This window comes from Lutjanus erythropterus, chromosome 1 (genome assembly GCF_056507025.1).
Source record: "Lutjanus erythropterus isolate fLutEry1 chromosome 1, fLutEry1.hap2, whole genome shotgun sequence".
NCBI lineage: Eukaryota > Metazoa > Chordata > Actinopteri > Lutjaniformes > Lutjanidae > Lutjanus > Lutjanus erythropterus.
Genome location: NC_139317.1, coordinates 33,798,153 through 33,810,346, shown reverse-complemented (window position 1 = coordinate 33,810,346; position 12,194 = coordinate 33,798,153). Strand labels below are relative to the sequence as shown.

At 36.1% G+C, this 12,194-nt stretch overlaps 2 protein-coding genes across 3 annotated transcripts in view; one reads left to right on the top strand and one right to left on the bottom strand.

Annotated features, from left to right (window-relative positions):
* The first annotated feature begins 379 nt into the window (after positions 1–379).
* Positions 380–11,534, top strand: rec114 (REC114 meiotic recombination protein). The gene is made up of 6 exons (XM_084720432.1): positions 380–687; positions 4,406–4,495; positions 8,557–8,640; positions 9,042–9,206; positions 10,285–10,353; positions 10,596–11,534. Exons 1-6 carry the CDS (start codon positions 604–606, stop codon positions 10,755–10,757), a joined length of 654 nt encoding a protein of 217 aa, XP_084576558.1. The 5' UTR covers positions 380–603; the 3' UTR covers positions 10,758–11,534.
* The window catches only part of LOC146333176 (neuroplastin-like), a 38,274-nt gene continuing 37,074 nt past the window's right edge, over positions 10,995–12,194 (bottom strand). For both annotated transcript variants that reach the window (XM_084720414.1, XM_084720422.1), the window contains one exon: positions 10,995–12,180. The gene's annotated coding sequence lies outside the window, so the exon portion shown is untranslated. The remainder of the gene's footprint in view (positions 12,181–12,194) is intronic.

The window sequence follows — 12,194 nt, the reverse complement described above, 5'->3', positions numbered from 1 at the left end:
ACCCTTGTTGGATTAGCTGGAAAATGCATTGTCACAGAGCTGAAAAGAGGGTTGTTTTTCTGAGCTCATGACAAGATGACTTTTTAGAGATACATGGATCACACAGGACAGCGATGCTACATCTATGATAATGATTTTTATAGAATGATACAATATACTGCTATAGATTAAACTACACTTTAACAGTATAAAGTAGTTAGAATTAACACAAAATGCAACGCATTAAAGTAGCAATATTCATCAATAACAACAACAACAACAATAATAACAATAATAACATGTAAAACATGGACAGTGCTGCTTAATGACTACTTCTACTTTTAAAACTTAAGCAAACTTTGCTGATAATACTTACATATATTCACTAGGTCCTTAAGGTACTTCATCCATTACTTCATCTGTGGGTGACGCCACAGATGCACGTGCAGATGCCATAAAACGAGCCAGAAGTAGACCACAGCGTTACAGAAAGGCAGTTAAGACGAGTCTGACACAAGAGTGTTGACCGCAGCGCATAGCTCACTCACACTGGAACTGAGCTTCGGGTTAGCATTCGCTGGTTTCCCAATAAAATATCAACGATTGAGAGCTTGGCTTTTAAAAATGGCCACCAGTTGGACATGGAGGTTAAAACGCTATGGGCGTTTCGTCCCAGGCTCTAGAAAAACGGACGGGAAGCCTTGGAAGGTAACTGACGTTTAACGTATAAAAAATCGCAAACCAAACTAACGTTAACCAAACTAATGCTAGCAGCGTTTTAGCTAGCATAGTCTGAAATGATCCGCCCTTTGTCCTGATTAACCTTAATTTGGCAAGTAAACACGGTGGCAGGTAAACTGTGTATTAGCACACAGTACATTTATTATGTGCACAAACACAATTATTGTTATTATCAACAAACTGTTAAAAGATTAATGTTTGGGACTTATCTAGGCTACCTGCCCGTAAGCAAACAGTTTGTGCCTCTGTAAATCAGGTCTTGAAACCCGTCATAGAGCTGAGTTGTTGTCTGTCTTTCTTTCTTTGAAAATGAACCTATAGTGTCATGGCACACCTCAGGCCATTGTTTTACAGTACTAACCGCTGTTTTATAGGTATTCCCACAGACAACGAGAGTGTGTTATGTCCGCCTTAAAGGACATATTCTGTTGGTTGTCTGTTGAAAGAGCCGCCTGTGCTGCGACTGGCTGTTGTTAAATCCCTCGGTGTTGTGATTGGCTGTTGTACAAACCCCCTGTGCTGTGATTGGCTGTTGTAATATTTCCTTGTGTTGGGATTGGCTGTTATAAAACCTCATTGTGCTGTGATTGGCTGTAAAAACCATCTGATGTTGTGACTGGTTGTTTTTCAAACCACCTTTGCTTTGATTGGGTGTTATAAAACTCTTCTGTGTCTTGAATGGCTGTTGTAAAACTTCTCTGTGCTGTGACTTGTGTTAAAATATCAATATATTGATAAATATCAGTTCTGAATATTTGAAATACTTACACTCTTTTTCACAGTTTCGGTACTCCAGTACCAGATGCACTTTCTCGTGCTGTTTTCTCTTAAAACAATGAGCTGACACACACCGATGCAGGACCTACATAATTTCTACTTCCTCTCCGTTACCCATAGTGCTGTCTTTCTCTATCACTTGTGTCATTGGTGTATCTGTTGTCATGTTATTGCCTTGTTATATTTCTCTTAAAATAAAAAACTAAACATTTTATGCCTTTAATATTGATTGAGTTTTTTTTCCCAGTGGTATCAAAAATATTGAGTAACAATATTTTTCAAGGCAAATTATAGAAAATAGAAATTCTAGTATTGTGATAACACTAGTACAATGCATAAAAAACATAAGTGGTATTATTATGTGTGCATTGACTAATATTTTTTCCCATTAGTGTAATGATGCAGTGATACTTTAAACTGGCACAAACTGGGACAACCAGGATATAAAACAATTGGTAAATTATATTCTACTTAATTTACTTTTAATGATGTCAATTTAAGTCGATTGATAAATACATTTTATCAGTAGAAATCAATACATCTACTGTAAACACAACAACAGTGAGGCTGCGTCCATTAAAAAGAAGTTATAATAGACTACATTACTAAGCAGAGTTTATTTGTATGGCAGTTTTCACAGATGCAAAATCATTAAGTGCTTTATATCGCTAAAGATATTCTATTAATAAACACAGTATAACAAAATGGCAAAGACAAAAACAGCACCAGGTTAACACAGGTGATACCAATGATAGTGATTAAGGCCCCGTTCCATTTAGTGTAGCAGAGCCTTTCCAGTGAGCCAACCTGCACAATGGCAGCACTCTGACTCTGTTTAGTGTCTGATTAGTATCACTGGTAACACCTGTGTTCATCCTACTATTTAATGTCCTAATGGCTGCTGTGAAAAAGGTGTATTGTAGATGTCAAAATACATGTAAAATTAAAAATAGTAAAGATATGTGTTACGATGTTGCTAGTAATAGTTCTTTTTAGTTCTTTGGTAATCAATTAATGCTTAAGCATATGTAATGTCAAAAATAAGAAAACCCATTGTGTTACTAGAGCTCAAATTGCTGACTTAATGAACTTATTATGTCGGAGCAACAGTCAGAAACTTTGTTCAGTTAACTATGATATTGAAATTAGAAAAGGAGCTTTGACTGCATACAGCATTCATTTGGGAGGCTGTAAAAAAAGAATTTAGTGCCTTTTCAGTTTATGTTGGAGAGAATTCATGTTGACTGATAAGACCTTTGTTTGAAGCTTTACTCTCAAGTAAAACAGTTCTGCAGTGATTCCCAGCCCTGATTTAAATTCAGTTTTGGTGCTCACATGGCGGCTGAAATGAAAACAAAATACTCGTGCACTTCAAGACACAAAAACAGATCTCCAGAAATAGACAGAAAATTCAACTCTAAATTAATCAAAATAATACAAAAGGGATAAATGGCCATACAATGTATTATTATTAAGAATAATAATAATAATTAATAATATTGCTGCAGGTCATATATTAGACATGTAAGAAGAAAATGAATGCAAGACCTTTTATATCAATCTGTATGTGCTTTGAGAATCGTTGGGGATGAAAGTGAAAGAAAATGGCTATAATAAAAGTACTGGGCAAAATGTAAATCCCAATTGGTCTCCACAGTGCAGGAAATGGTCAGTTTAATAATATACTGTATACACATCTGTGCTACACTGACTATGGAGATTGGGGTAAAAATTTGGGTAAAAATATCTAGCATATCAGTGGTAGTCTTTATTGCTAGCCGACACTTACCTGTCATAGTAGGAAACAGACGTGTTACTAGTGACACTAACAAAGGCTCAGTTCTATTCAAGTGTGTTCTTTTCAAGCCATGATAGTGTGATACTGAGTGAGCATGCACAAAACCAGGACTCTGAAAACCTGAAGTAGTTAAATGGAATTCAGCCATCATTACATGTATGATTTACACCTTCGCCTGTCAAGTCAAAATGTCTTCGATGAAAGACAGCAGTTGTCTGTTGACCTGGATCAGGTCATTATTTATAATATTTTAGACCGTTTGATCATTTATTCTTAATGATTTCTTTTTTGGTTGCATTCATTATTGAAGTGCAGTTTCTCCTCTTGATCAAAGACGCGTGTAAAGTTTCAGATGTTTCAAGTAAAATCACCTTCACATGAAGTAATAAATCAGAAATAAAATGTCAGAATAAACAAGTATATGCTAAAACTATGGCCACGGTGACTAGTAGTTTGTTTTATTGACAAAATAATATTTTGATGAGAGGAAGACTTGTAGAGGTAATACATACACATGCCGTAATCAGATGTCCTCTCACTTCGTTATTCATCTTCAACTTGTCATCTATCTTCCATGAGTTTCAAATCATCAATCATGACTCATGAGCTGGGAGGGCTGAGATTTCGGGATGCTGTTCTATAATGTTGCTTTAAGAGTTGTGGTTTTGTCTTTCATTAACTGCCTCAGACTCTAGATGGCAAGCTGGAGCTGTATGTTTAGTGTGAGGACAGGGATGACTGTCTGTGAAACCAAAATCTCCCCACATTATACAGCATACTGTGAGACAGCTCTGAGAATAGAACTACAGTAATAGGCATAAAATTATGCGTTTAAACTGAATTTAGCTGCAGCTAGGCTCCATCGTTGAACTCTGCCACATTGCACATTGTAATACACTGTACAGATCAAGGCAATATGTGAGCGTCAGTCATGATCTACATGGGACAGTGCAACTGTTTTAATAATACATTTAAACATTTTAAGAACATTATATCAAGTACACAGTGCTTAATATGTTGGCATTTATAGATAGATGCATCACCAGTTGATTACTAAAATAAATTACACACTATAACTTGCTGTCGCTAACATTTCCTTCTCTTCATCAGGTATTTGAGGCAAAAGGTAATAAACCAGGAATAGTCCTTACAATTGTGGAATCTGGACATTTGCTGGTGTTACAAGGACCGAAAAGCCTGGTAAGAAGACTATGTAGCTACAACAGATCCTGTATGTTTAGATGTTTTGGGTGAGGTCTATTTTTTTTTTTTTTTTTTTTTTACAAAACTTATTTCTTTATCAGACTGAAACTTCTGTGATTTAATACCATGATTTTGTTTCATATTAAAATGAATCAAGCATGTAAAAATACCTCAGTTGTAGGTTTCCTTGTGATATGTATTCTAAAAGATTAGTAATTATAGATTGAAATATTAAAAGCTTTTGGTTCACAATATCAATATCATCATCATTTGGTTATCCAAATGTTAACAAAAATAAAAAATATAGTATCCTTCATGATAGACTATAGTGTCATGAATACAGATAAATAATCAGTTTAAAGCTGGGTGCGCAGTTTTGTTGTGTGCATCACTTTGTTCTGATACTTGTACGCAGACTTCTAGTTCAGGAGACCTTGACATTTCAACTCCAGACAGTGCAAGAAACATTGTGTTGCAAAGCTGTTGCAGTGTACCTGTACTTGAAGGTCTGCAATTCAAAAATAGATTGTGGCTATAGGGGAAGTGCTTGAAATCATTTAAGGCTGCAGCTGCATTTGTCATGCTCCAACACTGGCAATCTGTAGTACACCACAGTTGTTATTACTAGTTGTCCTCCCCCATATGAAGGGAGCATTGAATGTGCACTCTAATAATTCTAATTAACTGTTTTGCCACCCTCTTCAAAGAGTGTACATGTGTCATATAGCACTAGATTGTAGCTTTTGTGTTTATTTTTTTTTATTATACTTTGTTTTTACCATCATTCTATGCAAATATACATAAATTAACAAGAATCTATATTATAATAAGACCCTATGAATAGTATGTAGTAATGTCAGGGTTCCTGCCTAGTATGGAACATGTGAAAAAATATGGAATTAGATTTTATTCATTTCCAGGTCTAGAAAAAAGAAAAGTATGGAAAAATATTTGTCTCCAGACTATTGCCCCTAATCTAGTTTCTCTTTCAGAATTTCTAAAACTGAATTGAGCATACAAGCAGAGTGTTTTTCATGTTGTTTGTGGCAGGCAGCCAACACAAATAGAATGTTAAACACTGTGTGAGAGAGTGCAGGCCAGAGGAAGTCATCAAAAGCAAGGCAAGAAGTATGATGTATGACTGAATGCACACTCCTACGCAGACCTGTACGTCACAGCCTGCAAAACCACTCTCCCCTGAGTGCCTTATAACTGTACCAAATCCAGATCTGTGACCAAATTTAGAAAGATTAAAAAATATATAGATATCTTATGTCTTTGAATTGCATATGCACAGTACATAGCATCAGAAATAACCAAATATTAAGCTTTCCTGTAGTTAAGAAAAAAGTAAACAGACTATCTTTTCTGCATTAGGAAACCACCAAAACCAGAGCTGCATTTGTTGTCATTGCCATGGACACAGTTGATAAACAACGCTACACAGCCACAGACACTGTGAAAATTAAAATATTTAACTTTTCAACTCATTGTTGGTTCTTATTTATAAAAGAGACTAAAACACCTGAAGGGAACAATAATATTATTTATTCAATATCTTAAGGGAAAACAATATGAGTATAGGTAGCAGTGGTTAGTTTACTTTCTCTTCAAGCAGAGATGTTTGAAACTGGAACATCATCCATCTGTCTTTGTAAATGCAAGTTTCCAAAGGACTGGCTTGACAATCCCAAATATACAGCCTGGTGGGCTAAGAATTTGCAATGGAAAAGAAAACTTGATGTAAAAAATGCACTGAAAGTTGATGTTTGGAAATTTTAGTTTGGAGAAGCATAGAATTTTGAAATGTGCAGGAGCACTGTAGGATTTTTCCAGTCCTCCACAAATAAAATGGCTAAAGAAAAAGTCCATCACTCTCTTAGCAGTTCTTCTGTGAGGCAAATCTGTTGTGGAAATCTGCTTTCCAGATAAAAGTCTTCGATGAAGGCTGTGTGAAATATTCTGCTGAAGAGCTTGACATTTCTGCTCAAATTAGATGGGATTTGACTGGACTGTTTTGGTTGGGTCAAGCCCTCAGAACTTTGTGGGTACAGGTTGAAAATCAGTTTAAGAATAGTACTGGGGAGAATTTAAGTTCAGACTTACATAAAACGTAAACTCACTATAGGCTTGGCTCAGATTTTGATAAGAATATTTTACACAGTAGCCAAATTAGGTGTGAATTTGCATGCTTTGATTCACTTTTTATTTTATATGCCTCATAGAACATGGACTTGACATTTGTTATCCAGTTTGTGTGTTGGTTTGTTGCTAACCTTGGCACAGCAGAGTGACATGTACATCTTAATTTCACAAGTAGGCCAGTACCAGTTGTGGACAATCTGGACAAGGAATTACTGAGGTCACCTGTGTGTTGAATCACTTTTTCAATAGGTAACCCTTATCTATAGCTGTGTCACACTGCAGAAGTCTGGTTAAGCATGTAAAGTGGTAAAAGTAGAACATGAATGAAAAAATTCAGGACTTTAGTTATTGTGTCCTTCAGACAAAAAAATGAACTTCCTTCCCTGCAGACAACAGAAATTTGAGGGACTACTCTGTGTCTCATTAATGGAGTTCTGGCAGGTGACACGGCTATCTTGCTGCGCCAGGGTGCCGAGCCAGACAGATATTCAGGTCAGACTGCAGAGAGCTTTCACCGAGGATGATAGACTGGTCTATTATAGGTTTGGCGCAGTGAATGCTCAGGAACTTGCAATACAGAGGACTTAGGCCAAAGGCTACATGATAAGGTCTGAAGGAAACTTTGGGAATTATTTTTGTACAAAACAGAAATTTCCTGTATCATGGCCTCCAGCTCCAGTGCTCTCCTTAAAATGAAGACACTCCTGACTTAACTGGCATCACCCACCAAGTAAAATCACTCATCTTTATGCATATATAGGCCTATTTGGCATTAATTCACACTGAATATGCAACAGATGGTGACTGTTTAAATGACATGGCAACATAAAATGTTTTAGTAAACTGGTGACCCAGTACGAGTCACCAGAGGAGTCCCAGTGCCCTTGGCTTAGATTCTTCAATTTTTTGGAACACTACTGGAGGCATTAAACACCATTCTTCCAAAATAGATTCCCTGGTTTGGCATTTTCATGATGGTAGTCCAAAATTGCAGATGTGTCTTAATGTGGATTGGAAAGGCAATATAATATAATTCACATAATTCTCATTCTCCATTTGGTGATTGACCTGTGTGGAAACATCTGTTTTTACTACATTACTGCACACATTTATTTAGGTTATTCCTTTAACTAATTGCAAACAGCATGGTACCTGAATGAGAATTAACAGCCTTTCCAATATGTTTCTTTAATTGGTTATAAAACGTTTGAATATCCCTCATAGAACAGAAGTACACCAAAATCACAAGCCTGACTGATTTATGAATTTACTTTTGCTACCTTTTTAATTCCACAATTACTGCAACCCAAGACACTTGGGTATGACACTGTTATAAATTACTGAATATGACAGTGCTGCCAATCTCAAGAAATGTATAGTAATAACACTGAATGTGGATTGATGGCCCTCTAGTACAGCAGATCACCTAATTGTGGTGTAGATAGTGCCATTGTTCTCAGGAAAACCCTTTTGATATACCTTCATTATTATTTTCAGAGTCAAAACAAATGTGTTTAAATTACATTTGATAAAGTAGCTGATCACAACATGAAGTTATTGCTGTATCCATCTGCTTCTATGATTCTGTGTGCATCAAAGCTTATCATAAGCCTCAAAGTGGAGGTTACTGAGTAAACAGAGACCCCTGCAGACAGTGAAAGGTAACTCTTTTTTTTACAGTCAGCTTGATAAAACTATAAGACTCTCTGTTGTACATTCATGAATGAAATGAATGAATGAGTGGAAATCAAGTGGCTTTTATTTGGCATAGTACAAAATTTTACATTTGTGTAGTTGACCAAGACTTGTCTTTTTTTTTTTTTTTTATGTTATCCATTAGTTAATGTAACCCGCGGATAAAACAGTTTCCTGTCCTGGCTGCTGAAGATGTTTATTCTCTCGTCTTTTCTCAGGATGTCATCCCTTTGCACTGTGCCTCTGACTCTCTCAATGTGCAGCAGAAATCTGATAACCTGATGTTTCGATTAACTGTGAAGGTGAGTCGTGAGATGCATTGCAATCACACAATTGGTAATATTTTCTCAAGGGCTGTTCTAATTCCCTTTCAAGAGTAAGATCATTATATATATTACACTACAACAAATTATAAGGGGAAACTAATCGTAATTAGGTTTGGATTTGTATTTTTATACAGTTTATTTGGGTTCTATGATGAACAGTCTCCTTATGCTTAAAGTATTGTATAAATAAGTTACTGTTTGATTGATCAGACATTACTTGCCTGAACATCAATTTCTCCTTATATGCCAAACCTTTTTTTTGACTGCCTGCCAGCCTGATTTCACAAAAGCTCTGAACAAAAAAACACAGAATTTGTTTTCATTGGCACAGTTTAGATTGACAGACACAGATTGAGTGTATTTGTGGATTTCTGCAGGGAGAGGGACGCATGATAAGGATGCAGTTTGATGGAAGTACCAGGGCAGAGGCTGTAGAGGAGTGTTCAAGGGCTGTGGAAAAACTGAAGGAGTACATGCCTGTCACCACTCAGGATGACGCCCCGCCACCCCCTAATCAGTCCCCCGCTGAGGTCTCTGTAGAGGTTGGCCACTTTACAATCAGGGAAATAAAATTTCTATACTGTGCACAGATCAGATGTTTGTAAGTTTAAAATATGTTGTCCACAGAAATACCCTAAATTGGCCAATGAAATAAGCTGTATCTTGAAGCTGAGAGCCTTGTTTGTGGCTGTTTTTTTACCTCCTGGCATAGTCTCTGTTTGGTAGAAATGAGACACTGACCTCCTGTGTCACCATTCATTGCACAGTATTTTGTAAATTTAAAAAAGTATACCACTCTAATGTAAATCACGATAATTGCAGTTGTCATGTAGTCATTACTCATTATTAATTAACAGTACCGTCACAATGCTGTGGTCAGCTTCATGAACAGTGGCCACATTATACACACTAGATGGTGCTATTTACATTACTGTCTTATTGTTAGAGGTGACACTGCAGCTACAGTAGGTGGACGGAAATAGAATATATACTGCACATGAGTCATTAACCAATCACAACACAACATATGGCATAGATAGAAAACAGTATGTCCTACCCCACACACATGCACAACAAAGTTGAACAAAAATATCATTAATTTATGAATACAACCATGAATGTGGCATACCCTTTAAGCCTTTGACAGACAGACAACTGAAAATTAATGTTTATATTCAAAAGCTACAAACCAGCAAAATTTATATAACATACCATCAAAGCATTTAACAAGTCTACAAGTAACACACTGTAGGGATGAGATTGTTGTTTCTCTTTCATTATATTCTGCTTCGTTTCAGTCGTGACCTTTTATTTACTTGAAAACTTGAACTCTTTCAGAGCGTATGGTTAATTAGAAATTGGATTCTGTGTAAAACTTACAGCCATCTGGCTTACAACAGTTAACACAAAGGACTGAGAAAGGGACGGGGTCTGCCATGGGTTTGAATGTGACCTTTAGCAAACAGGCCCACTGAAAGAGTTCACAGTGAAGATGAAAGGGCTTTGAGGGGTGGATATCGTTCAATTAGTAATGAAGCCATTGATTGGCCTCTTAACCCTGTGGTGTCATGCCGTGTTCGTCAAGTCTTTTTTCTTCTTTTGCATGTAACCCTGTTTGAGCAGAGAAAGGCTGTGGGAGCTGAGCCTGAGGCTGTCCAAGGATCACTGTCCATCAAGTGTCTCGCTCAGGTATTTATCTTTAAAAGAGAGAGCAAACAACTAACTAAATAACATCCAATGTGCAACATACTCACTGTAAGTTTGTGTTATATTTTAACTAAGAAGCACAAGGTTTTTACTGATTTTCATGAGGTGTAGGTGCTCATTTAATTAACTTACTAAAATTATGAGGGCTAACATGGGCTACTCCATTAATGTTTTTCTTATTTTTCATTTTAATTTGAAAAAAATATTTTTTGGACCTTCCACAGCACTTCTTGGGAGAGACTGCTGTGACTCTGCCTCAAGTATATTGCCACGCTTCTTTGGCACAAGGTGACTTGGAGCCCATCCTGCGTATTTGTCTGCTGGATCCCAGCTTTCATGCATTTGTGGAGATGGTGGAGGGAGAGCTGAGGAAGCTGCTTGAATAGTGAAGAATCTCAACAACAGCTGAAGGCAGAAAGGTCAAGTCAGTGCAATGTGTTTTTCTTATACAGTTTGTGTAGGCAGTGCCTGCTGCTGCCGCTGATGGTGGTGGAGTGTTTCTGTGCTGCCAATGTTGTTTTGAAATGTTGTTATACATTGGTTGTTATGGTATATGGCCCGAAGAGGATGTTTTGAATTGTATTGAATTTAAGTGGTTAGAGGAAGAAACAAAGAAATCTGCATTCATTTTCAATTTTTTTATTCAGAAAAAAAATATTGGTCTCACTCATATGTTTGATCGTGGCTATATACTCTGGTCCCTCAGTTCTCACCTTAATGCAGGTCCATTTCCACCGCAACACACATGGATACATTGTATTGAAACAGGAGTCATGCAGCTACAGCAGTGAATTTTGCTATGCCAGCTTCCAAGTGATCCCACAATATTAAAGCTTCACTGAGTAAAACAAACTGCCCTCCATATATCTATTTAAGAATACATATTGCATAGGATTATAGCCATGCTATACAGTTAAAGAGAGAAAAATAAAAAATCAATAAATGAAATTGGGAAATATAAAAAAAATATTTTTTTTTTACAGATTTCCTATCATTTGAACACTCATACTTCAACATATACAAGACACCTAAGTTACTCTGGAAAGAAAATAAAGTAATACACATATCATTTTGTTTAGATAGTTAAACACACAGTAGTCATTTTCTGTAATCACTCTCAGTTAAATTTAAATACTGCCTGTCATTGAAGCCCTTGCTTCACAATAAAAGTTCTGTTAAAAGTGGACTTCTTGTCACAAAATCAAACATAGTTAAATGACAATGATATGCTGTACAAATTTTTAAGAATAAAACTAACTATGTATATATATATATATATATATATATATATATATATATATATATATATATATATATGTGTATGTATATATATATATATATATATATATATATATATATACGTATAAATAAAATAAGGATGACTCCATAGAAAACATAGGTCATTTTAGATGCAAAAAAAAAGCCACACGAGGGATAACAACAGAAAATGTCTATTCTGAGTATCCTATTGCGTAATTATCTTGCATGCATTGTACATGATATGTAATACAAAAGGGATCACCTCATTTGAGGATATGATAAAATTAATAAAGGAGACACCAACAGCACATTAAAAATGTGTACACCTTTGTGGTGGTTTTAGTCATTATTCGTCATCCTGAAATCTCCACGTTAAGACTGAATAAGGCATGCTTAAGACAGCCATTATGTTCTTTTTGTTGCCAGTGTTATGCTGATATTGTTTCTCATAAAATGAGACAAGATATGCTTTTTTCAAAACTGCCTGGAGCTCCATCCACCTCTGACACCTTCATGTAGTCAAAAAAAAACGCAGTTTAGCCATCTCGTCTGTGAAGAGAAAA

What these genes read in the sequence shown, in the direction of transcription:
- rec114 (XM_084720432.1), top strand. Translation starts at nt 604, where the DNA reads ATGGCCACCAGTTGGACATGGAGGTTAAAACGCTATGGGCGTTTCGTC. An exon ending in TACAAGGACCGAAAAGCCTG is followed by an intron (nt 4,496 to 8,556) that starts GTAAGAAGACTA and finishes GTCTTTTCTCAG; the next exon opens with GATGTCATCCCTTTGCACTG. An exon ending in CCATCAAGTGTCTCGCTCAG is followed by an intron (nt 10,354 to 10,595) that starts GTATTTATCTTT and finishes GACCTTCCACAG; the next exon opens with CACTTCTTGGGAGAGACTGC.